The following is a 27,645-nucleotide window of genomic DNA, read 5'->3' as shown; positions in this document are numbered from 1 at the left end:
CTAACTTACAGTCTATGAGACCCATATATACCTCTCACGGCCCCCAGAGACGAACATACCTCGTGCCCATCAGCAAAGGCAGCAATACACGGAAATGAATAGACCCTGCAAAACACTTGACAATGTAAAAAATATAATGTGGGTCAATCCCAAACACAACCTACATGTTCTATAACGAGCATTTTTATCTAGGTTATGCTATTAAATCTTTTTGCACAAAGTATGGAAGAGCGTCTCAAACCTGCAAATGGATACTACTCTGGGTAGATTTCCAGTCTCCATCTGGCAAGTGTACAAGCCAAGTTTAGTGGTCTACAAGCCAGGCTTACTGGTACTGTTTCTCTGCCTAGTTGCTGGTCAAGATTCCAATGAGTGAATTTAGCAAATTCTCATCAAGAACTTTTTCTGTAACAAGCCTATCCCCACTGACTTCATAAAATCTCCCAGGGAACATGTTAAAAATAGTCCAAATCATAAGTAAATATGCTAAAAACAAAACAAAACAAAAAACACGTAGAGCATTTTTAAACACATACAAATGAATCACTATGGAGAATGGATCTAATCTCCTGGTATTTCTATTCAATGGATAACAGAGTAGTGATCAATAAGTTATGTATCTTCTATTCTCTCCTGAAATAAAACATAGCCTAGATTTCTAATATTAGACATTTTCAAAATAAGACTAGTCAATAAAATGACACCCAGAGACATACTTACCTTCTTTCATCTCCAAGTCTGTTGTTTAGGTAATTGAGAAACCGTCTACTATCCTTCAAAGAAATAATGCAAACTTTAAGAAAAAAAGTTTTAAATATTTTTACCAGCATTCAGATGCTAGTGTTTGCTTCTAAATTCCCAGGATCCAGTAACATCACAAGGTTCCACCAAGATTCGTTATTACAGGTTAATTAAAACAATACATTGTGTTAGAAAGAGGAAGCTTCAGACCCAAATTCTGGAAGGAACCCCCCCGCCAGGAGATTTTCAGCTGAGGAATGCTTTAAGTCTCCAAAGGTTATGTGCACAGTTACATTTCACTGGGTTAAGAGAAAAGAAATACATTTAACTAGTGACCTAGATTATAGTTTTGCTAACCCATTGGCATCTATCTTGCTAACATCTGCCCAGAACGAGCCAACCAAAAACCAAAAACTTATCAATTTTGGGGTTATTCTGGGTGCATTATCCACTGCCAATTTTCCTTATGAGGAGTTCTCTATCCCATTCCTTCCTGGTTTCTCTCTGCTCATACAGGTTCAGAGAATAAGGATTATTTTTAGAGAGTTCTCCTGACCAGAAGCGAGTAAGAAGGTAAATTTGTTGCCTCCAAAATACTAAAGCTGAACAGACACAGACCCAGGCTTTTGTCCCTTTTCTTAGGGAGGACTGGCTATTGTAGTCCATCCTTACACTCTGCATCTTTTTGCAGCACTAAATAGACAGCAGTAATGTAAGCCTTGACCTAAAAGTAGTTCCATTAAGAAGTCAATGGCTCTGGGGGGGGAAGGATTTGAGAAATGTTACTTTTGCCCTATTTTCATGAAATTTCCCTGACCATGAGGGAATGACGTAGAGAGAAAAAGGGAACTAACCTCTGAGTTTAACATCCCAGGCATGTTGGTTTCTCTCATTCAGTTCTCACAACTTTAAGGTGGGCTGTATTCCCATTTCACAGATAATGACACTAAGGCTTTGTAAATCAACTACCTTACCAAAATGCATATATCATGTAAGCCAGGGAAGTAGTACTCAAACCTGAGCCTTATGGTCTTTCCATTTAGATCAAATTCAATACTGGCTAAACAACTACTACCTATCTGGCAGTAGGCTCAAAGTTAATATTTTTAATAATATATTTAAAATTTCAGATTTAATAAAATTCTAATTGCATAGCAGTTTTGACCAGAAAAGCTTGGTTCAACATGAGCATGGTTATTAAGAATTTTACCTTTTTCTAAGGACCTAACCTTCACTTTAGGAACTTTTAGAAAGAAGAGGAAAAACATTTTAGCCATTTTAGGATGGAGGTGAGTATGCAGCAAAGCTACAAGCTATTTCTGTGCTATTTGGGAATACAGTCACCGTGAGCCCAGATTGCATGGAAAACACTGGAAATTATCATTCCTCTAAAATAGAGAGGCCGGATGGCTCAAAACACAACTACCTACAATACTCCTCTGCAACTAGAACACCCCATGCCAATTTCAACCTCCCCTCATTGCCCCAGCTGCTCTGTACAAGGCTGAAATGCACATTTTCTCTTCCAGCTCTCCCTACCATCTGAGATGCACTGAAAATTGCTCCCCACTCCATGACATTTTCTTGGACTGGATCCATCATATTCACATCGTCTGTCTCCAGTCCAAATTACCTTTAAAAAAGAGTTTTATCTGTATGCCCATATTTGGTGCACAGATTTTCTGTTCATACAGTCCTCAGATCATTTCACATAAATGGGAAACAGGAAGCTTAAGAATGGCTACTTATTCACTTAAATCATTTATTTATTTAAGAAAAATTCCTCCCCTGAGCCCAATGTTGAAGAAAACACTGAGGAGGTTTAATAAGTATTGGTTAAATGGACTTTTGATGACCAGGAATCTCACCGTCTCAAATTCTCGATCCTTAATTTCTTTGAAAGCTTCAGCAATGACATCATCTTCAAACCACTCATGGACAAGCTCATCCCTTGATTTTTTCAAGGTCAGCCTACACAATGCTTCAGAAAGAGCAACCTGCTGGTCATAATCTAGAGATTAAGAACATGGTAGATCATTCTAGGATGGGCATAAAGCAAAAGAAAAAAAGGGGGGGGGGGAGTTCTACAGATTAGCACTTGTTCTAAGAAATTCCATCTTAGAAGACTAGCATTGTACATTACAGTTATAAGCAGTAAGATGTATCCCAGAGCATTTTACTTAAATTCAATATTTAAGAAACATTAGCAGAAAATCTAAATAGGCCAGCATATAGCAATTAAAACATACTTCTGCATTTTATGTTTTATATTAAAATATTCATCAAAAGCAACTCAAACAGGCTTAAAAATATATTACAAAAATAATCAAGATAAATTGTGATATTTCATGACTGATAAAAACTACATATAACATGTTTAAATTTCAAATGATTTTAAAAGTAAAAAGCAAGTTGCAGCTGGATATGTACAATAGAAGGACACTTATAGAATGCTTTTAAGATTTGCAAAACAATGTATGAAGTGACAAATCACTAAATTCTACTCCTGAAACTAATATTACACTATATGTTAACTAGAATTTAAATAAAATTAGAAAAAAATAAGGTATCATGTTTATGAATACGTAGAACAAAAGTAGAAAAACATACTTTTGAATGAGAAACAAATCCAAGAAGGATTACCTCTACTAATGGAGAGGAGAATGGGATCAGGGACATGTATACCAGGGGCTTTACCTGTAACTGATTTTACTTAAAGATGAAGTAAATGTGGCAAAATGATAAAATTTGACTAGGCTGGTTGGTAAGGAAATGAGTATTCATGAATTATTCTTTATGGCTTTCAGCATGCTAAAACTTTTCATAATAAATTAAAAATGAAGTGCTATTCCTATTTTCAACTTGACCATAATTTTTACCCATAGTTTTAAGATGCTCACAAAACCCCCAAGAGTCCAATATGTAATTCTCTAATATTTAAAATTCTAAACACGTCTTACCACCCACAGTCAAGATTGTCCTTGCCAGGTCTTTCCTGAAACATTTAGATAAATTACATTTTACTGAAATGTACATAAAACTTTACTATATTAGTATTAAAATTCAAAACCAAGATGTATATTTTTAATATTTTTTAAAGATTTTATTTATTAGAGGAGAGCGCATGCATGAACTGAGGGGAGGGGCAGAGGGAAAGGGAGAAGCAGACTCCCACCTGAGCAGGCAGCCCAACACAGGCTCGATCCAGGACCCTGAGACCATGACCTGAGCCAAAGGCAGATGCTTAACCGACTGAGCCACCCATGGCCCCCCACCACGATGTGCATTTTTGAAATTATTTCAAATTCATCATCAGAATTTCTTAAATGTCAAGAATACATCTTTATGGAAAAATTATGTATTAATGACTTAAATGTACTTTTTAAAAGAAGCTAGAGTTATACATTCAGAGGTTCTATTTTTCCTTCTGTAAAGTGAATTCAATTGGAGGATGTCTGAAGATTACCAAACGCTAAGATTCTGGAATTTTATAGTCATCTCACCAACTTGCGTGTATATATTTTTTGTATAATCTTTTTAAAAACATAGTTGATACCTGGAAGAAATGCTACAGTAGGTGCTGTGAGTCTTTCCAGTGAGCTCTTGAACTGCTTTTAAAAACTGATAAATTTATTATTTATCATGTAATAACCTAACCCCATTACATTTAACAACAGACTCCCATATCCTATATTCATTTAACAATTTCAACTAAATGCTAACAAGTATGATACTGGTCTTTTAATGTCTGAAATAACTCCCATTTTAAAGACTAGATTGGCCAAGAAATCTCGTAGTTCAGTTTCTCATAAACAGGTTGATTTGTTACTATTAAAAAGAAGCCTTAAAATAGTACCACTGCTTTGTGCTTGCAGACTTTACATCTAACCTGAAGTCCAGAACATTCCAGACTTTCTATAACACATAAACAATAAGGCAGGACAACAGGATTAGTTTGAAAACTTATGAGAAAACATCAGGTCAGTTGTTCTCCAATTCTAAATATAACATTAAGAGTAATGATTAAATTAATGTAGTCAAATATTTTTAAGGAAATATTCAGTAGAAAAATTGCATGCTGCAAACATTAGTTAAATGGACAAACATGATAGCAGTGGGCTCCATGCTCACCATCACTTCATTCAGGCCTACAATAGGACAAACTTGATTGCCCTTCCTCTCATCAGTCATGGCTGCTTGTCACATGAATGATGCATGCCACAATATATCAATGATGCTGGTTAGTGGTTAACACAGTAACATTTAGGTTCAAATTTTAAAATGGGTGCTGGTTTTGCTCTTTCCATGGCCACACATTATAACTTTACCTCCAAATTTCAATGTCCCAAGAACTACATAATTATAACAGTCATCAAAAAACAAAAATCCACTGTTTTTCCATTGTTGAAAAGCAATACAAATTACATTGGCATAGCTAAAAGTTGGTAGCCTTTGATCATTTGCTACTAAGTAACATGCTCATCACTTTCAATGGCTTGCTTGATTCAACCTGTATAATAACTATCAATCAAGGATTATGGTTGGCTCCATTTTAGTGAGCAAAGAGGTGGCAAAACCAGGATTTGGAGCCCAGCAGTCTGGCTGTGTACTCTTAACATTCTCCATGAGTCACTAATTTAACTCACATTCACAGAGAAAACAATAACCTATGGCCCAAGAAAGCATTTCAACTCATAAACTTGATAAACATACTACTAAAGAAGAACTTAGCAAAGTCTAGCTTTTTCCCTTAGTCCTCCTTTGCTGCTTAGCACAGTGCCTGCATACAGTAGGTACACATTTACTGAAAGAAGCAATGAAGGTGTTAGGTCTAAGGAGAACAAAGACAGAGGTAGTACAATCCAGAGGAGTTTTAGCCTTACATCATCCCATAATCAAGTACAAGGTCACTTACATAAGATGACGTGGACCTTCCAACAAGGGGAGTCGTCTTCGCTCTTCCCGAGGCATGGCATGAAAAATGGAGTTCAAAGTTTTCAAAGCCTGGAGTCAGAGAAAGTATTTACAGGGAAGAAACATGGAAGCTTATTGCACAACCCTCTCTAAGGTCTTCAGAGCAGCTGTTAATCAGTTTTGTTATTTGCAACTCACCTCCTGCTGAATGAAACGATTTACAGTCTTTTCTGTCACCAGAAATCCTAAGGTAAGTATGAAGGAATCCAACATCTCAATTTTCCCTGAAAGCATAATTTTAGAAGAATCAAATTGATGCTAAAAAGAATAAGGAAAGGACTCCCACAAAACAGGAAGTGGCAGAGACTGGAAAAGCCATGACAGCAATAACCATTTTAGAAATTAAAACAGTCTGGGCAATAAAACGGGGACAAAATACACTTGCATTGCATAGACCCACATTGAGGAAAAGAACAGCATACACAAAGTGTGACTGTGTGTGATTACCCTATCTCAAGCAAAGCTACTTTTGTTTTTCTGTCCAGACAGATATACAAAGAGTAGCTACTGCACAGTTTTCTGTTGTTTCTTACATTGTATGTTTTTTAAAAATAAAAATTTTGAGGCCTTATGCTAACAGAAGTAGGGTTTGAAAAAAGTATTGGCCTTTATTAAACAGCATAATTATGGGAACTTCAGTTATTTATAGGTCGGTGCATAGTAAAAGAAATGGGTATGAGATTATCCTCTATGCTTATTAAACTATGATTTCATTTATGCACATTAAGATATAAAATGACAGTATACACTTATGAAAAGTACAAAAATTTATGGTAAGATCCTAGCATTACTCTTATAAGTTCAAATGTGCAATTTTTATATATGGATTATTCATCACGTCATATTTACCCCCCATAGAACTCATGAGATTGTAGGAACCCAAAACCAGAAAATAGAAGTAAAAAAAGATTCCTCTTCCATTAAAAAAAGCCAGATTGATACTGCTGGATGATCTCTAGAAACCAGAAATTTGGCTAGGAGCTATGCCAACAACTTGCCTGCCAGTTTAAAACTTGAAGATTTTAAAGGGAAAGAGGAACACTGCCATTAGGTAGCAAAAAAGGGACTTTTTAAAAAGTGCTTACTTCAGGAAACGAAGATTTAAGAAGCATGTGACTCATCACAAAAACATAAAAGAACATGAATTCTACAAAAGAGTCCCCACCCTCAAAGAGTCAGCATAATAAATAACCTGGCCTGAGACATGGCAAAAAAGTAGCAGTTTCAAAACTACCTGGGGCACACATTGAAGAGATTTATTTACTAATCTCAGAATATGTGATGGAGGGGCAGGAATCTTTAGGAGACTTCTCTAAGAACAAAAATGCTGGTGGGCACCATTTCTCTTCCTCTCCCTCAGCTTACATAGCTGGACAATTATGGGAGCCTGTGGTGACACTCTCCTCCAGTCTTGCTAGCACCATGTGCCCCACCCCCAATGCTCCCTTATAGACCTGCCCCATCCACCCACCTGCCTCAGCAGCCATCCTTACAAAGTGGCTCCTACCCCACAACACCAAGCAAGCTGCCCCAGTGGGGACCAGCACCACTCCAAAGTGACTACTGCCTTGGAGAGGAGGAGGAAATAATCCCACACACCAGTTTGCCCACAGTTCCAGCAGCCAAGCCTTTTAGCCAATCACACAAGGAGAAAGACATGCTATTAGGTGTGCTTGCAACGAAGAGGTTGGTTGCAGATACCTAGTCTGACTGCCAACCCCACCCACCAATGAAAGCCTCTGAGCCACACAGGGAGAAAGGCTGGTCATCTGATATACTCACACAGAGAGGCTAATTCCAGACAACTAGACTGACTGCTGATCCTGACCACCTACAAGCCCACAGAGGCCTTACACAGGCCCCTCAATGCTGCATGGACCAAACCCTGCCCAGTGCACCCACAGTAGGCAAAGTGGGTCACTGCAGCTGACTGGGCTGAAAATAAACACTGCTAGACACACAGAAAAGTATATACAACCCACATAGGAGACGCACCACTAGCTTGTGTGGTTCTGATGACTAGAGGGCATGGCACTATAGGGAACCACTGAACTTCTATACAAGGCAACTACTTTCAAGACTAGGAGACACAGCTGTCCTCCATAACACATAGAAAAAGACAAAGTGAGGAAAATAGGAATAGGTCCCAAATGAAAGAACGGACAAAAATCACAGCACAAGAAATAAAAGAAATGGAGATAAGCAATATGATAGAGAATTCAAAGTAATGGTCACAGAAATACTCACTGGACTTCAGAGTGGATGAGAGTGAGATCATCAACAAAGATAGAAAATATAAAAACAATCAGATGAAGAATTCAGTAACAAGAACAAAAAACTAGAGGGAATCAAGCATATTAGAGGAGACAAAAGCACAGCTCACTGATCTGGAAGACAGGGTAATGGAAAAGAACCAAGCTGAACAGCAAAAGGTGAAAAATAATAGGTTAAGGGAACTCAGCAGCATCACCAAGCATATAAAATTCACATTGTAGGAATCCCAGAAGGAGATAAGAAAGGGGTGGAAAATTTATTTGAAGATATAACTGAAAACTTCCCTAAACTGGAGAAGGAAACAGACATCCAGATCCAGGAAACAGAAATCCTAACAAGATGAACGCAAAGAGGTCCACATCAAGACACATGAATACCAAAAATGGCAAAATGGAATAAAAGGATTGTAAAAGCAGTAAAGGGAAATAGTTACATATAAGGGAAACCCCACAAAATCATCAGCTTATTTTCCACCAGAAACTTTGTGGGTCAGAAGGGAATGGAATGATCTATTCAAACTACTAATAGGAAAAAACCTACAACCAAGAATACTCTACCCAGCAAGGTTATCATTCAGAATAGAAGAGATAAAGAGTTTCCTAGACAAAAGCTAAGGGTGTTCATCACCCCTAAACCAGCCTTATAAGAAAGGTTAAAGGGAATTATCTGAGTGGAAAGAAAAGGCCATAACTAGAAAAAATTATAAGAGAAAAAAAATTCACAGTAAAAGTAATCATATAATTAGGGTAGTAGATTCAACTATAAAGCCAGTTTGTTCGCACACAAAAATAGTAAAATCTGCTATATCTACAAAAAAACAGCCAAGGATATACAAAATAAGAAGATGCAAAATATGACATCATATACAGAAAATATGGAAGGGGGATGAAAAATTAGGGGCTTTTAGAATGTGCTCAAACTTAAGTGACTATCAACTTAATAAAAATTGCTATATACAAAAGATGACAAATGAACCTTATGGTAATCATAAATCAAAAACCTCTAATACACATACACAAAAAAAGAAAAAGGAATCCAAGCATAACCCTAAAGAATGCCTTCAAAGCACAAGGGACGAAAGCAGAAGATACAACACTACAAAAACAACTGGAAAAGAATTAACAAAATGTCAATACATACCTGCAATAATTACTTTAAATGCAAATGGACTATTTCCAATCATAGGGAAGATGGAGTGTAAGAGAACCCTAAGGTGACCTCATCCCACAGATAAAAATGGCAACAACAGCATAAATAACACAGAAAACAACCTGAAGACTGGCACAACAAACTCCACAAAAGTATAAAAGAGGCCATATTAGAGAGGATAAGAAGGTCAGTGGGGAGCAAAACTGACTGTAGCCTTTCATGGGGGGTGGGGAGCCCCAGAAATGGAGAGAAATCACACCAGGGATCCCACACAAAAAAGATGAATCCCCACAACAGCAGGGCACACACAACACACATATGGGATACCTCCTGAAGCACCAGGTTCTAGTGAAGAGGGGACACTGCACTGCAGGATAATACAGAACGTTTCCTTCATAAGGCTTTTATTTTTAAGAGCAGGAGACATAGCTGACTTTCCAAACACAGAAACAGACACAGAATTAGACAAAATGAGACAGGTATGTCCCAAATGAAAGGACAGGTAAAGACCACAACAACAGACATAAGCAAAGTGAATATAAGTAATATGCCTGATAAAAAAGTTAAAGTAATGATCATAAAGATACTCAATGCACTTAAGAGTGGAGGATATCAGAGAGAACATTAATGGAAAGATTTAAACAAACAAACAAACAAACAAAAAAACCACCAGAGAGGCCCATGGGTAGTGCAGTTCTGACTCTTGCTTTCAGCTCAGGTTGTGATCTCAGGCTTGTGAGATCAAGCCCTGCATTCGGCTCTGTGCTCAGCATGGACTCTGCTTGTGACTATCTCTCCCCCTCTCTGCCCCTCCCCCCACTACATGCATGCACATGCACTCTAAAATAAATAAATCTTAAAAGATGAAAGAAGTGGAGATGAACACAATAAATGAAATTTAAAAATATACTAGATGGAATAACAGGCTAAAGAGAGGAGAGGAGCAAGTTAACATGGAAGACAGTAATAATGGAAAGTAATCAAGCTGAGCAGGTGAGAAAAAAAATTAGGCAAAATGAGAACAGACTTAGGGAGCTCAGTAACCCCATAAAGCATAATATTCACATTAAGAGATCCCAGAAGGAGAAGAGAGAAAAGGGGGCAGAAAAATCTATTTGAAGAAACCACTAAAAATTTCCCTAATCTGGGGAAGGTTTGAAACCTATCCAGATCCAGGAGGCAAGAGAGTTCCCAACAAAAATAAACCCAAAGAAGTCCACACCAAGACACATAGTAATTAAAATGGCAAAATGTAGTGATAGAGAATTTTAAGAGCAGCAAAATAGTTACATATATAAAAAAAAAAAAAAAACCCATAAGGCTATAAGCTGATCTTTAAGCAGAAACTTTTTAGGCCAGAAGAGAGTGGCATGATATATTCAAAGTGCTGAAAGGAAAAAATTTGCAACCAATGGTACTCTATCCAGCAAGGCCATCATTCAGAATAAGAGAGTTTCCCAACTACCATAATCAATAAACTGGCCCTACAAGAAATGATAAAGGGGACTCTGGAAAGAAAGACTATAAGTAAGAATAAAAGAATGAAGCACAAAAGTAATAAAAATAATTATGCCTGTAAAAATCAGTCAAGGGGAGGTGGGCGGAGCAACATGGTGGAGGAGTAGGAGACCTGGATTTCGTCTGGTCCCAGGAATTCAGCTGGATAGGGATCAAACCATTCTGAACACCTACAAACTCAACAGGAGATAGAAGAAAGGAATAAGAACAACTCTCTGAACAGAAAAGCGACCACTTTCTGGAAGGTCTTTTCTGATTTGTTTCGAGTATATTTTCTGGGGACGTTGTTACCCCGTAAGCATTTTGTTCTCTCATTCATCTATTCTCCTCTGGACAAAATGATAAGATGGAAAAAATCACCTCGGCAAAAAGAACAAGAGGCAGTACAGACTGCCTGGGACCTACTCAATACGGATATTAGTACAATGTGGAACTAGAGTTCAGAATGATGATTTTAAAGATACTAGCTGGGCTTGAAGAAAGCATGGAAGTTATTAGAGAAACCCTTTCTGGAGAAATAAAAGAACTAAAATCTAATCAAGTCGAAATCAAAAAGGCTATTAATGAGGTGCAATAAAAAATGGGGGCTCTATCTGCTAGGATAAAGGAGGCAGAAGAGGGAATCAGTGATATAGAAGACCAAATGATGGAAAATAAAGGAGCTGAGAAAAAGAGAGATAAACAACTACTGGATCATGAGGGCAGAATTTGAGAGATAAACGATACCATAAGATGAAACAATGTTAGAATAATTGGGATCCCAGAAGAAGAAGAAAGAGAGAGAGGAGCAGAAGGTATAATGGAGCAAATTATAGCAGAGAACTTCCCTAATTTGGGGAAGGAAGCAGGCATCAAAATCCAGGAGGCACAGAGAACCCCTCTCAAAATCAATAAAAATAGGTCAACACCCCAACATCTAATAGTAAAACTTACGAGTCTCAGAGACAAAGAGAAAATCCTGAAAGCAGCTCGGGAGAAGAGATCTGTAACCTACAATGGTAGAAACATTAGATTGGCAACAGACCTATTCACAGGGACCTGGCAGGCCAGAAAGGACTGGCAGGATATATTCAGCACTAAATGAGAAAAACATGCAGTCAAGAATACTATATCCAGCTAGGCTATCATTGAAAATGGAGAGATAAAAAGCTTCCAGGACAAACAAAAACTAAAGGAATTTGCAAACAAGAAACCAACCCTACAAGAAATATTGAAAGGGGTCCTCTAAGCAAAGAGAGAGCCTGAAAGCAACATAGACTAGAAAGGAACACAGACAATATACAGTAACAGTCACCTTACAGGCAATACAATGGCAGTAAATTCCTATCTTTCAATAGTTACCCTGAATGTAAATGGGCTCAATGCCCCAATCAAAAGACAGAGGCTATCAGACTGGATAAAAAAACAAGGCCCATTGATATGCTGTCTGCAAGAGACTCATTTTAGACCCAAAGACACCCCCAGATTGAAAGTGAGGGGGTGGAAAACAATTTACCATGCTAATGGACACCAAAGGAAAGCTGGGGTGGCAATCCTTATATCAGACAAATCAGATTTTTTTAAATTTTATTACGTTATGTTAGTCACCATACAATACATCATTGGTTTTTGATGTGGTGATCCACGATCCATTGTTTTCATATAACACCCAGTGCTCCATGCAGTACATGCCCTCCTTAATACCCATCACCGAGCTAACCAATCCCCCCTCCACCCTCCCCTCTAAAACCCTGTTTGTTTCTCAGAGTCCATAGTCTTTCATGGTTCATCTCTCCCTCCAATTCCCCCTCCCCATTTTTCCCTTCCTTCTCCTAATGTCCTCCATGTTATTCCTTATGTTCCACAAATAAGTGAAACCATATAATTGACTTTGTCTGCTCGATGTATTTCACTTAGCATAATCTCCTCCAGTCCCATCCATGTTGATGTAAAAGTTGGGTATTCATCTTTTCTGATGGCTGAGTAATATTCCATTGTATATAAGGACCACATCTTCTTTATCCATTCATCTGCTGAAGGGCATCTCGGCTCTTTCCACAGTTTGGCTATTGCAGACATTGCTGCTATGAACTTTGGGGTGCATATGGCTCTTCTTTTCACTACATCTGTGTCTTTGGGGTAAATACCAAGGAGTGCAATTGGTGGGTCATAGGGTAGCTCTATTTTTACATTTTTGAGGAAACTCCACACTGTTTTCCAAAGTGGCTGTACCAACTTGCATTCTCACCAACAGTGTAAGAGGGTTCCCCTTTCTCCACAACCTCCCCAACATTTGTTGTTTCTTGCCTTGTCAATTTTTGCCATTCTAACTGGTGTAAGGTGGTATCTCAATGTGCTTTTGATTTGGATTTCCCTGATGGCTAATGATGATGAACATTTTTTTCATGTGTCTGTTAGCCATTTGTAGATCTTCTTCAGAAAAGTGTCTTTTCATATCTTCTGCCCACTTTTTGACTTGATTGTTTTTTGGGTGTTGAGTTTGAGAAGTTCTTTATAGATCTTGGATACCAGCCCTTTATCTGTAGTGTCATTTGCAAATATCTTCTCCCATTCTATGGGTTGCCTCTTTGTTGACTGTTTCCTTTGCTGTGCAGAAGCTTTTTATCTTGATGAAGTCCCAAAAGTTCATTTTTGCTTTTGTTTCACTAGCTTTTGGAGATGTACCTTGAAAGAAGTTGCTGTGGCCGATGTCAAAGAGGTTACTGCCTATGTTCACCTCTAGGATTTTGATGGATTCCTGTCTCACATTGAGGTCTTTCATCCACTTTGAGTTTATCTTTCTGTATAGTGTAAGAGAATGGTTGAGTTTCATTCTTCTGCATGTGGCTGTCCAATTTTGCCAGCACCATTTATTGAAGAGACTGTCTTTTTTCCATTGCATGTTTTTTCCTGCTTTGTCAAAGATTATTTGACCATAGAGTTGAGGGTCCATACCTGGGTTCTCTATTCTGTTCCATTGGTCTGTATGTCTGTTTTTGTGCCAGTACCATGCTGTCTTGGTGATCACACCTCTGTAATATAGCTTGAAATCGGGCAACGTGGTGATGCCCCCAGCTTTGTTTTTTTTTTTTTTTTTCAACATTTCCTTGGCGATTTGGGGTCTTTTCTGATTCCATACAAATTTTAGGATTGTTTGTTCCAGCACTTTGAAAAATGTCATTGGAATTTTGATCGGGATGGCATTGAAGATATAGATTGCTCTGGGTAGCATAGACATTTTAACAATGTTTATTCTTCCAATCCATGAGCATGGAATATTTTTCCATCTTTTTGTGTCTTCTTCATTTCTTTCATGAGTGTTTTGTAGTTCCTACAGTATAGATCCTTTACCTCTTTGGTTAGGTTTATTCCAAGGTATCTTATGGTTTTTGGTGCTATTTCAAATGGAATCATTTCTCTAATTTCTCTTTCTACAGTTGCATTGTTAGTGTATAAAAAAGCAACTGATTTCTGTGCATTGATTTTGTATCCTGCCACATTACTGAATTGCTGGAGGAGTTCTAGTAGTTTGGGGGTGGAGTCTTTGGGGTTTTCCACATAAAGTATGTCATCTGCGAAAAGACAGAGTTTGACTTCTTCTTTGCCAATTTGAATACCTTTTATTTCTTTTTGTTGTCTGATTGCTGTTGCTAGGACTTCTAGTACTATGTTGAACAATAGTGGTGAGAGTGGGCATCCTTGACCTGTTCCTGATCTTAAGGGAAAGGTTCTCAGCTTTTCCCCATTGAGGATGATATTCGCTGTGGGTTTTTCATAGATGGATTTTAAGAACTTGAGGAATGTTCCCTCTATCCCTATGCTCTGGAGAGTTTTAATCAGGAAAGGATGTTGTATTTTGTCAAATGCTTTTTCTACATCAATTGAGAGCACCATATAGTTCTTCTCCCTCCTCTTATTAATGTGTTCTATCACATTGATTGATTTGCGAATGTTGAACCACCCTTGCATCCCGGGGATAAATCTCACTTAGTCGTGGTCAATGATCTTTTTAATGTATTGTTGGATCCTATTAGTTAGGATTTTGTTGAGGATTTTGGAATCCATATTCATCAGGGATATCAGCCTGAAATTCTCCTTTTTGATGGGGTCTTTGCCTGGTTTGGGGATTAACGTAATGCTGGCCTCATAGAATGAGTTTGGAAGTTTTCCTTCTGTTTCTGTTTTTTGAAACAGCTTCAGTAGAATAGGTATTTCTTCTTTGAATGTTTGGTAGAATTCCCCAGGGAATCCATCAGGCCCTGGACTCTTGTTTTTTGGGAGGTTTTTGATCACTACTTCAATCTCTTTACTGGTTATTGGCCTATTCAGGTTGTCAATTTCTTCCTGTTTCAGTCTTGGCAGCTTATAGGTTTCCAGGAAGGCCTCCATTTCATCCAGATTGCTCAGTTTATTGGCATATAGCTGTTAATAATTTCTAATAATTGTTTCTATTTCCTTGGTGTTAGTCATGATCTCTCCCCTTTTATTCATAATTTTATTAATTTGGGTCCTTTCTCTTTTCTTTTGGATAAGTCTGGCCAGTGGTTTATCGATCTTATTAATTCTTTCAAAGAACCAACTTCTAGTTTCGTTGATCTGATCTACGGTGTTTCTGGTTTCTAATTCATTGATTTCTTCTCTAATTTTAATTATCTCTCTTCTAGTGCGTGCTTTAGGCATTGTTTGTTGCTTTTTCTGTAGTTCTTTAAGGTGTAGAGTTATTGGTGAATTTGGGATTTTTCCATTTTTTTGAGTGAGGCTTGGATGGCTATGTATTTCCCGCTTAGGACCGCCTTTGCAGTATCCCATAGGTTTTGGACAATGTGTTTTGTCATTTGTTTCCATGAATTGTTTAAGTTCTTCTTTGATTTCCTGGTTGACCCAAACATTCTTGAGCAGAGTGGTCTTTAGCTTCCAAGTGTTTGAATTTCTGCCAATTTTTTTCTTGTGATTGAGTTCCAGTTTTAAAGCATTGTGGTCTGAGAATATGCAGGGAATAATCTCAATCTTTTGGTATCAGTTGAGACCTGATTTGTGACCCAGTATATGGTCTATTCTGGGGAAAGTTCCACGTGCGCTTGAGAAGAATGAGTATTCTGTTGTTTTAGGGTGGAATGTTCTGTATATATCTATGAGGTCCATCTGGTCCAATGTATCATTCAAAGCTCTTGTTTCCTTGTTGATTTTCTGCTTAGATGATCTGTCCATTGCTGAGAGTGGAGTATTGAGGTCTCCTACAATTAACGTATTGTTATCAATAGGACTCTATTTTGGTTAACAGTTGGCTTATGTAGATGGCTGCTCCCATGTTGGGGGCATAGATATTTACAATTGTTAGATCTTCTTGTTGGATGGACCCTTTAAGAATGATATAGTGTCCTTCTGTGTCTCTTATTACAGACTTTAGTTTAAAATCTAATTTGTCTGATATAAGAATTACTACCCCAGCTTTCTTTTGAGGTCCGTTGGCATGGAAGATGGATCTCCATCCCGTCACTTTCAGTCTGGATGTATCTTTAGGTTCAAAATGAGTCTCTTGTAGACAGCATGTGGATGGGTCCTGTCTTTTTATCCAATCTGCAACCCTGTACCATTTTATGGGAGCGTTTAGGCCATTCACGTTGAGAGTGATTATCGAAAGATATGAATTCATTGTCATCATGTTGCCTGTGAAGACGTTGTTTTTATAGATTGTCCCTGTAAATTTCTGTTGTATATCACTCTTGGGGTCTTTCTCCTTTTATAGAAACCTCCCCCTTAATATTTCTTTCAGGGCCGGCTTAGTGGTCACATATTCTTTCAGTTTCTGCCAGTCATGGAAGCTCTGCATCTCTCCATCCATTCTAAATGAAAGCCTTGCCAGATAAAGTATTCTTGGCTGCATGTTCTTCTCGTTTAGTACCCTGAATATGGCTTGCCAGGTCTCTGTGGATAGGTCTGACGTTATTCTGATGTTCCTCCCTCTGTACGTAAGGAAGCTCTTCCCCCTAACTGCCCTTAAGATGATTTCCTTGGTTCTAAGATTTGCAAGTTTTACTATTACATGCCAGGGTGTTGGCCTGTTCTCCTTGATCTTGGGAGGGGTCCTCTCTGCCTCTAGGACTCGAATGTTTGTTTCATTCCCCAGATTAGGGAAGTTCTCAGCTACGATTTGCTCAAATACATCTTCTAGTCCTCTCTCTCTCTCTCCACTGCCTCCGGGATTCCAATTATTCTGACATTGGAATGCTTCATGGTGTCACTTATTTCTCTGATTCTATTTTCATGGATTCTGAGTTGTTTTTCCCTGGCTTCCTCTTTTCCCTTTTTATCTATTAAATTGTCTTCCAGATGGCTTATTCTCTCTTCTGTCTCAGTTACCCTAGCTGTTAGATTATCTAGATTGGATTGGATCTCATTGATAGCATTTTTAAGTTCTGCCAATTCAGCATTCATTTCTGCCCTTAGAGACTCTATGTTGCCATTAATTGATTTCTCCATTCTTGCTATTGTCTTCACAATTGCTAGCCTGAATTCCATCTCCGACATCTTGGTTATAGCTGCATCCATTTGTAAATCTGCAGCATAAGTCATAATCTCTGAGTCTTTTCTATTTTGGGGGCTCCTCCTCCTAGTCATTCTGTTGATGGGTGTTTGAGGGAATGTATAGAGTCCAAATTACTGACCAGAACCCAAGCAAGATGCACCTGTTTTCTTGGGACCTTAGGGTTGCTGACCTCTTGTTTTCCCAGCCTGTCTTTTGCGGGAGGGGCCTGCCGCGCTGTTACTCAGGCAACCCTGTTTGGGTGGAGTTGCCCTGCCCCCCTGTGGCGGGGGATGGGCTCAGCGGAAATCAGGTTGGGGGCTTTTGTTCTCTGGCAGCTTTCCACATCTCTTCCGCGAGTCAGAGCATAAGAAACTGTTTCCAACCCTCTGCCTCAGAGCACAGAGATCGCAGTCTGTTCTTCAGTGAGCTCTCCAGGCAACAGTCTCCGTTTCTGTCCCTGCTGCTATAAACTGCAGTGTCCTGGGTTGTGTGCCCCTCCACAGTGCTCCCAGTCCTGCCTCTAGGTAGGGGCACGTCTCTGCCCTTTGTGGTTTTTTTTTTTTTTAAGATTTTATTTATTTGTGAGAGAGAGAATGAGAGACAGAGAGCATGAGAGGGAGGAGGGTCAGAGGGAGAAGCAGACTCCCCGCTGAGCAGGGAGCCTGATGTGGGACTCAATCCTGGGACTCCAGGATCACAATCCGAGCTGAAGGCAGTCGCTCAGCCAACTGAGCCACCCAGGCGCCCTGCCCTTTGTGCTTCTAAAACCGCCAGCCACTCCCAGTTCGCACACGCGACCCCGCCGCTCCGGGTTTCCACCCTGGGGGCTGCAGTTCACAGGTGTGACCCCGCCGCTCTGGGTTTCCGCCCTGGGGGCTGCCCTAGAGTCCTTTCCCTGCCACTACTGGTCTGCGAGTCTGAGCCCCGTCCACAGCGCACAAGGCTGTCGCACACCGGCGGTGTAGGATCCCCATGGCCAGGCAAGCTCCTGCTGCCGTTTATCCTATCTGCCCGTGGAATCACGGCTCCCTGCTTCGTACCTCAAAACCAACCCACCTACAGTATTCTGTTTGTAGAGATCCAGATCTTCTTACATCTCAGGCTGGTTTTGTGGGTGCTCAGAGTGGTCTGGTAAATATCCAGCTTAATTCTGGGGACCATTTGAAATAGGTCCTCTACTCCTCCACCATCTTTCCCCCCTCCCTGACAAATTAGATTTTAAACCAAAGACTGTAATAAGAGAGGAGGAAGGACACTATATCCTACTTAAAGGGTCTATCCAACAAGAAGATCTAACAATTGTAAGTATCTATGCCCCTAACATGGGAGCAGCCAGTTATATAAGCCAATTAATAATAAAAGCAAAGAAACACATCAACAACAATACAATAGTAGTGGGGGACTTTAACGCCCCCCTCACTGAAATGGACAGATCGTCTAAGCAAAAGATCAACAAGGAAATAAAGGCTTTAAATGACACACTGGACCAAATGGACTTCACAGACATATTCAGAACATTCCATCCCAAAGCAACAGAATACACATTCTCCTCTAGTGCCCATGGAACATTCTCCAGAATAGATCGCATCCTAGGTCACAAATCTGGTCTCAACCAGTACCAAAAGTTTGGGATAATTCCCTGCATATTTTCAGACCACAATGCTGACCACAAAACTAGAACTCAATCACAAGAGGAAAGTCAGAAAGAACTGAAATACATGGAGGCTAAAGAGCATCCTACTAAAGGATGAATGGGTCAACCAGGAAATTAAGGAAGAATTAAAATTCAAGGAAACCAATGAAAATGAAAACAAACTGTTCAAAATCTTTGGGATACAGCAAAGGCAGTCCTAAGAGGAAAGTATATAGCAATACAAGCCTTTCTCAAGAAACAAGAAAGGTCTCAAATACACAACTTAACCCTACACCTAAAGGAGCTGGAGAAAGAACAGCAAATAAAGCCTAAACCCAGCAGGAGAAGAGAATAAAGATCAGAGCAGAAATAAATGAAATAAAACCAAAAGAACAGTAGAACACATCAATGAAACTAGGAGCTGGTTCTCTGAAAGAATTAACAGGATTGATAAACCCCTGGCCAGACTTATCAAAAAGAAAAGAGAAATGACCCAAATCAACAAAATCATGAATGAAAGAGGAGAGATCACAACACCAAAGAAATACAGCAACTCTATGCCAGCAAATTGGATAACCTGGAAGAAATGGATGCATTCCTAGAGATGTATCAACTACCAAAACTGAACCAGGAAGAAACAGAAAACCTGAACAGACCTATAACCACTAAGGAAATTGAAGCAGTCATCAAAAATCTCCCAACAAAAGCCCAGGGCCAGATGGCTTCCCAGGGGAATTCTACCAAACATTTAAAGAATTCATACCTATTCTTCTGAAACTGTTCCAAAAACTAGAAATGGAAGGAAAACTTCCAAACTCGTTTTATGAGGCCAGCATTACCTTGATCCCAAAACCAGACAAAGACCCCATCAAAAAGGAGAATTACAGACCAATATCCTTGATGAACATGGATGCAAAAATTTTCACCAAAATACTAGCCAATAGGATCCAACAGTACATTAAAAGGATTATTCATCACGACCAAGAGAGATTTATCCCTGGGCTGCAAGGTTGGTTCAAAATCCGCAAATCAATGTGATACAATACATTAACAAAAGAACAAGGATCATATGATCCTCTCAATAGATGCAGAAAAAGCTTTTGACAAAGTACAGCATCCTTTCTTGATCAAAACTCTTCAGAGTATAGGGATAGAGGGTACGTACCTCAATATCATAAAAGCCATCTATGAAAAACCCACAACAAATATTCTCAATAAGGAAAAACAGTGCTTTCCTCCTAAGGTCAGGAACACAGCAGGGATGTCCACTATCACCAATGCTCTTCAACATAGTATTAGAAGTCCTAGCCACAGCAATCAGACAACAAAAAGAAATCAAAGGCATCCAAATCAGCAAAGAAGTCAAACTCTCACTCTTTGCAGATGATATGATACTTTAATGTGGAAAACCCCAAAGACTCCACCCCAAAACTGCTAGAACTCATACAGGAATTCAGTAAAGTGGCAGGATATAAAAAAAAAAATCAATGCACAGAAGTCAGTGGCATTCCTATACACCAACAACAAGACAGAAGAAAGAGAAATTAAGTAGTCAATTCCATTTACAATTGCACCCAAAACCATAAGATACCTAGGAATAAGCCTAACCAAAGAGGCAAAGGATCTGTACTCAGAAAACTAAAATACTCATGAAAGAAATTGAGGAAGACACAAAGAAATGGAAAAACGTTCCATGCTCATGGATTGGAAGAACAAATATTGTGAAGATGTCAATGCTACCTAGAGCAATCTACACATTCAATGCAATCCCCATCAAAATACCATCCACTTTTTTCAAAGAAATGGAACAAATAATCCTAAAATTTGTATGGAACCAGAAAAGACCCTATTTCAAATAGCCAGAGGAATGTTGAAAAAAAGCAAAGCTGGCAGCATCACAATTCTGGACCTCCAGCTCTATTATAAAGCTGTCATCATCAAGACAGTATGGTACTGGCACAAAAACAGACACATAGATCAATGGAACAGAATAGAGAGCCCAGAAATGGACCCTCAACTCCATGGTCAACTAATCTTTTATAAAGCAGGAAAGAAAGTCCAATGGAAAAAAGACAGTCTCTTCAACAAATGGTGTTGGGAAAATTGGACAGCCACATGAAGAATGAAACTGGACCATTTCCTTACACCATACAGAAAAATGGACTCCAAATGGTTGAAAGACCTCAATGTGAGACAGGAGTCCATCAAAATCCTAAAGGAGAACACAGGCAGCAACCTCTTTGACCTCAGCTGAAGCAACTTCTTCCTAGAACCATTGCCAAAGGCAAGGGAAGGAAGGGCAAAAACGAACTATTGGGACTTCATCAAGATAAAAAGCTTTTGCAAAGCAAAGGAAACAGTCAACAAAACCAAAAGACAACCGACAGAATGGGAGAAGATATTTGCAAATGACATATCAGATAAAGGGCTAGTATCCAAAATCTATAAGGAACTTCTTAAACTCAACACCCAAAGAACAAATGATCCAATCAAGAAATGGGCAAAAGACATGAGCAGACATTTTTCCAAAGACGACATCCAAATGGCCAACAGACACATGAAAAAGTGCTCAACATCACTCGGCATCAGGGAAATACAAATCAAAACCTCAATGAGATATCACCTCACACCAGTCAGAATGGCTAAAATTAACAAGTCAGGAAATGACAGATGTTGGCGGGGATGCGGAGAAAAGGGAACCCTCCTACACTGTTGGTGGGAATGCAAGCTGGTGCAGCCACTCTGGAAAACAGTATGGAGGTTCCTCAAAAAGTTGAAAATAGAGCTACCCTATGACCCAGCAATTGCACTACTGGGTACTTACTCCAAAGATACAAATGTAGGGATCCGAAGGGGTACGTGCACCCCGATGTTTATAGCGGCAATGTCCACAATAGCCAAACTGTGGAAAGAGCCAAGATGTCCATCGACAGATGAATGGATAAAGATGTGGTATATATATACAATGGAATATTGTGCAGCCATCAAAAGGAATGAGCTTTTGCCATTTGCAACGACTGGCATGGAACTGGAGGGTATTATGCTGAGCAAAATAAGTCAATCAGAGAAAGACATGTATCATATGACCTCACTGATATGAGGAATTCTTAATCTCAGGAAACAAACTGAGGGTTGCTGGAGTGGTGGGGGGTGGGAGGTATGGGTGGCTGGGTGATAGACATTGGGGAGGGTATGTGCTATGGTGAGCACTGTGAATTTTGCAAGACTGTTGAATCACAGATCTGTACTTCTGAAACAAATACTACAATATATGTTAAGAGAAAAAAAAAAGAAGATAGCAGGAGGGTAAGAATGAAGGAGGGTGGAAATCAGAGGGGGAGACAAACCGTGAGAGACAACAGACTCAAAAACAAACTGGGGGTTCTAGAGGGGAGGGGGGTGGCAGGATGGGTTAGCCTGGTGATGGGTATTAAAGAGGGCACGTTCTGCATGGAGCACTGGGTGTTATACACAAATAATGAATCATGGAACACTACAACAAAAACTAATGATGTAATGTATGGTGATTAACAATAAAAAAATTTAAAAATCAGTCAAGGGATTCACAAAAGGATGTAAAATAGGACATAGCAGGGGTGGGAGGAAAGAAATAAAGAATGGGTTCAAACTTAAGTGACCATCAACTTAAAATAGACCATTGTATGCAGAAGATGTTATATACAAACCTAATGGAAACCACAAATCAAAACCTAGTAATAGGGCGCCTGGGTGGCTCAGTTGGTTAAGCGACTGCCTTCGGCTCAGGTCATGATCCTGGAGTCCCTGGATCGAGTCCCGCATCGGGCTCCCTGCTCGGCGGGGAGTCTGCTTCGTCCTCTGACCCTATCCCCTCTCATGTGCTCTCTGTCTCTCTTATTCTCTCTGTCTCAAATAAATAAATAAAATCTTTAAAAAAAAAAAAAAAAAAAAAAAAACCTAGTAATAAATATACTTAGATTCCTTTCTAGTTTTGACATATCACTAAAGACAACTAATTGTGAGAGAAGAGAGCAAGAAAGAACACAGAAAAACCATAGAAATCACCATAACAAGTAACAAAATAGGAATAAATACATACCTATCAATAATTACTTTGGACTGTCTAGTCCATTTATATTCAATGAAAAGACACAGGGTGATGGAATGGATAAAAAAAACAAGACCCATCTATATGCTGCCGACAAGACACTCATTTCAGACCTAAAGACACCTGCAGATTGAAAGTGAGGGGATGGAGAAATATTTATCATGCAAATAGATGTAAAAAGATGGGCTAGCAATACTTATATAGGAAAAACTTTAAAACAAAAGCTAATAAGAAACCAAAAAGGACACTATATAAAAGAAACTATCCAACAATATAACAATTGTAAATATTTATACACCCGACATGGTATAACCCAAATACATAAGTCAGTTAATAACAAGCATAAGGGAAGTAATCAATAATACAATAGCAGGGGACTTAACAGCCCACTTACATCAATGGACAGATCATCAAAACAGAAAAAACAAGAAAATAGTGGCTTTGAATGACACACTGGACCAGAGAGACTTAACGGATATATTCAGAACATTCTATCCTGGAACGCTTCGGTGGCTCAGTTGGTTAAGCATCTGCCTTTGGCTCAGGTCATGATATCCAGGTCCTGGGGTCAAGTTGTGCATTGGGCTCCTTGCTCAGCAGGGAGCCTGCTTCTCCCTCTGCCTGCCACTCCCCCCTGCTTGTGCTCTCTGACAAAATCTTAAGAAAAAAAGAACATTCTATCCTAAAACAGTAGAATATGTATTCTTTAATGCACACAGGACATTCTCCAGAATAGATCACATATTAGGCCACAAAACAATCCTCAACAAATTCGAAGAGACTAAAATCCTACCATGCACCTTATCTGAACTAGAAATTGGCCACAAGAAAAAAAAATCTGTAAAGAGCACAAATACATGGAGGTTAAACAACATGCTACTGAACAATGAATGAGTCAACCAATAAATCAAAGAAATAAAGACAAATGAAAATGAAGACATAATGGTCCAAAATCTTTGGGATGCAGCAAAAGCTGTTCTAAGAGAGAAGTTTATAGCAATACAGGCCTACCTCAAGAAGAAAAATCTCAGACATAACCTTATATCTAAAGGAGCTAAGGAAAAAACCCAAAACAAACCTAAAACCAGCAGAAGTAAAGAATAAATATTAGAGCAGAAATAAAATGGAAACTAAAAAATAGGGCAGATCAATGAAACCAAGAGCTGGTTCTTTGAAGAGATCAACAAAATTGATAAACCTCTAGCTAAACTCACAAACAATAACAGCAACAAAAACCCAAACAAAATCACAAGTGAAATAAACAGCACAGAAATACAAACAATGGTAAGAGATTATTTAAAAAAATATGCCAACAAACTGAACAACCTGGAAGAAATATATAATTCCTAAAAACCTAACCTTCCAAAACTGAATTGGGAAGAAATACAAAATTTGAACAGACCAATTACCAGCAATGAAATTGAAGCAGTGATCAAAAAAAAATTCCCCCCAAAAAACCAAATTTCCACGACCAGATGGCCTCACAGGAGAATCTACCAGACACTTAAAGAAGAGTTAATACTGGGGCGCCTGGTCAGGTGGTTAAGCATCGGACTCGATTTAGCTCAGGTCATGATCTCAGGGTCCTGAGATCAAGCCTGGTGATGGGCTCTGCACTGGGCGTAGAGCTTAAGATTATCTCTCTCCCCTGTCTCTCCTCCCAACCCCCCTCCCCCGACTCACGCTAAAAAGGAGGGGGAAAAAAAAAAAAGAAGTGTTTACACCTATTCTTCTCAAACTATTCCAAATAACAGAAGAGGAAGGAAAACTTCCAAGTTCATTCTAGGAGGCCAACATTCCCCTGATACCAAAACCAGATAAAGATACCACATACACCCACAAGTGTAAACAAGCCAATTATCTCATGAACATGGACACAAAAATCTTCAAAACAATATTAGCAAAGAGAAAGCAATAATACATTTAAAAAAAAAAAAAAGTCACTCACCGTGATCAAGTGAGCTTTATTCCTGGAATAAAAGGGTGGTTCACTCTTTTACAAATAAATGGGAAATAAAAACATTTTAATAGATGTAGAAAAAGCATTTGACAAAGTACAACATCCATTCATGATATAAAAAAAAAAAAAACCTCCAGAAAGTAGGTTTAGAGGGAAAACACCTCAACATAATAAAGGCCTTTTATGAAACACCCACAGCTAACATCATACTCAATGGGGGAAAACAGAGCTTTTCCCCTAAGCTCAGGAAAAAGACAAGGATGCCCACTTTCACCTTTTATTTAACACAGTACGGGAATCCTAGCCACAGCAATTAGACAACATAAAAAAAATAAAAGGCATCCAAATTGGAAAGGGAGAACTAAAACACAGTATTTGCAGATGACAATACTCTATATAGAAAACTCTGAAGACTCCACCAAAAAACTAGAACTGATAAATCAACTCAGTAAAGTTGCAGAATACCAAAAAAAAAAAAAAAAAAAAAAAGTACAGAAATCCATACATTTCTATATAATAATGAAGCAACAAAAAAGAAACATTAACAATCCTATTGACAATTGCCCCAAACAAAATACTTAGGACTAAACTTAAGTGGTGAAAGACCCATACTCTGAAAACTAAAAGACACTGATGAAAGAAATTGAAGAGGACAAGAACATATGGAAAGGTATTCCAATGCTCATAGATTGGAAGACTCCTAAAATGTCCATAGTACCCAAGGCAATCTACAGATTTCTGCAATCCTTATCAAAATACCAACAGCATTTTTCACAGAACTAGAACAATTCTAAAATTTGTATTGAACTACATGAGATCCCAAATCGCCAAAGCCATCTTGAAAAAGCTAGAGGCATCACAATTCCAGTTTAAGTTATACTACAAAACTGTAACAAACAAAACAGTAGGTACTGGCACAAAAATAGACACACAGATCAATAGAACAGAGTAGAAAGTCTACAAACAAACCCACGATCATATGGTTAATCTTTGACAAAGGAGGCAAGACTATGCAATGGGAAAAAGATAGTCTAGTCTTTTCAACACATAGTGCTAGGAAAACTGGACAGCTACATGTAATGACTTTGTTTCACCATACACAAAAATAAGATGGATTCAAGACCTAAATAGGAGATCTGTAATGATAAAAACCCTGGAAAAGAGCATAGGTGGTAAGGCCTCCGACATCAGCCATAACATTTTTCTAGATAGTTCTCCTGAGGCAAGGGAAACAAAAGCAAAAATAAACTACTGGGACTTCATCAACATAAAAAGCTTCTGCACAGTGAAGGAAACAACCAATGAAACTAAAAGACAACCTACTGAATGGAAGATACCTGCAAATGACATATTCAGTAAAGGGTTAGTGTCCAAAATATATAAAGAACTTATACAACTCAACACCCAAGAAATAATCCAAAGCCAGTCATAGGAAGACAAATACCATATCATCTCACTCCTATGTGGAATTTAAGAAAACAAAGGAAAAAAAAGACAAACTAAAAAAAACTCTTAACTGCAGAGAACAGGGTAGGTGGGCAGGGGGATGGGTGAAATGGGTGAAGGGGATTACGAGTATACTTATGGAGCACTGAATCATGTAAAGAATTGTTGAATCACTATATTGTACACCAAAAACTAATATAACACTGTATGTTAACTATACTGGAATTAAGTTTTTTTTTTTTTAAGAAGGGCAGAAAAGCTGAAAAAAACAAATTCACATATTTTCAGGCTACAAAAAAATACGTAGACGTCTGTTGTGTTTCTATACACTAATAATGAGCTAACAGACAAATTAAGAAAATAATCCCATTTATAACTGCATTAAAACACTTAGGAATAAATTTAACCAAGGAGATGATAGACCTGTACTCTAAGGACAGTAAGATATTAATGGGGGGGAAAAAAAAAAAAAACTGAAGACACAAATAAATGGATATACTGTGCTCATGGACTGGAAGAATATTGTTTAAATGGCCGTACTACCCAAAGCAATCTACAAATTCAATGCAATTCCTAGCAAAATACCAATGTATTTGTTCTAGTTCTATGAAAAATACATCTTAAAGTTTGTATGGAACAACAACAACAACAAAAAAAAGATACCAAATAGCCAAAGCAATCTTAAGAAGACGGAGAGATCATGCTTCCAGATTTCAAACCATATTACAAAGCTACAGTAATCAAAGCAGTATGGTACTAGCACAAAAATAGATGCATGGTGCAAAGAAGAAAAGACAGCCCAGGGATAAACTCCCACTCATCTAGTCAATCTACAACAAAGGATGCGGGAATATACAAGGTGGATGTTGGGGAGGATGTGGAGAAAAAGGAACCCTTGTGCACGGTTGGTGGGAATGCAAACTGGTACAGCCACTCTGGAGAACAGTATGGAGGTTCCTCAAAGAATTGCAAATACCACATGATCTGGTCATTTCCCTACTAGGTATTTACTCAAAGCAAATGAAAACACTAATTTGAAAAGATATATGCACCCCTATGTTTACAGCAGCATTATTTATAACAGCCATGCAATGGAAGCAACTCAAGGGTCCATCAGTAGATGAATGGATAAAGAAGATACGGTATATACTAGGGAATAGAACTCAAACATTAAAAAAAAAAGTGAGATCTTGCCATTTACGACATGGATGGACCTAGAGGGTATTATGTTAAGTGAAATACATCAGAAATACCATAGGATTTCACTTCTACGTGGAATCCAGAAAACAAAATAAATGAACAACAGCAACAACAACAACAAAACACAAAAACACCAGATTCTTAAATGCAAAGAACAA

The 27,645-nt window shown here is 38.6% G+C and overlaps 1 protein-coding gene across 1 annotated transcript in view; it reads right to left on the bottom strand.

Annotated features, from left to right (window-relative positions):
• The window catches only part of SYCP2L (synaptonemal complex protein 2 like), a 111,402-nt gene that overhangs the window by 73,162 nt on the left and 10,595 nt on the right, over positions 1-27,645 (bottom strand). The window contains exons 9-14 of the mRNA XM_021697231.1: positions 5,854-5,939; positions 5,657-5,745; positions 3,702-3,736; positions 2,610-2,752; positions 721-773; positions 60-105 (exon numbers count right to left, since the gene is read on the bottom strand). Of these exons, the coding sequence (XP_021552906.1) occupies positions 60-105; positions 721-773; positions 2,610-2,752; positions 3,702-3,736; positions 5,657-5,745; positions 5,854-5,939 (452 nt within the window). The remainder of the gene's footprint in view (positions 1-59; positions 106-720; positions 774-2,609; positions 2,753-3,701; positions 3,737-5,656; positions 5,746-5,853; positions 5,940-27,645) is intronic.

Source organism: Neomonachus schauinslandi, chromosome 8 (genome assembly GCF_002201575.2).
Source record: "Neomonachus schauinslandi chromosome 8, ASM220157v2, whole genome shotgun sequence".
In the NCBI taxonomy this organism is placed as follows: Eukaryota; Metazoa; Chordata; class Mammalia; order Carnivora; family Phocidae; genus Neomonachus; species Neomonachus schauinslandi.
Note: the sequence above shows the minus strand (reverse complement) of the source record. Positions and strands in the feature narration are given on the sequence as shown.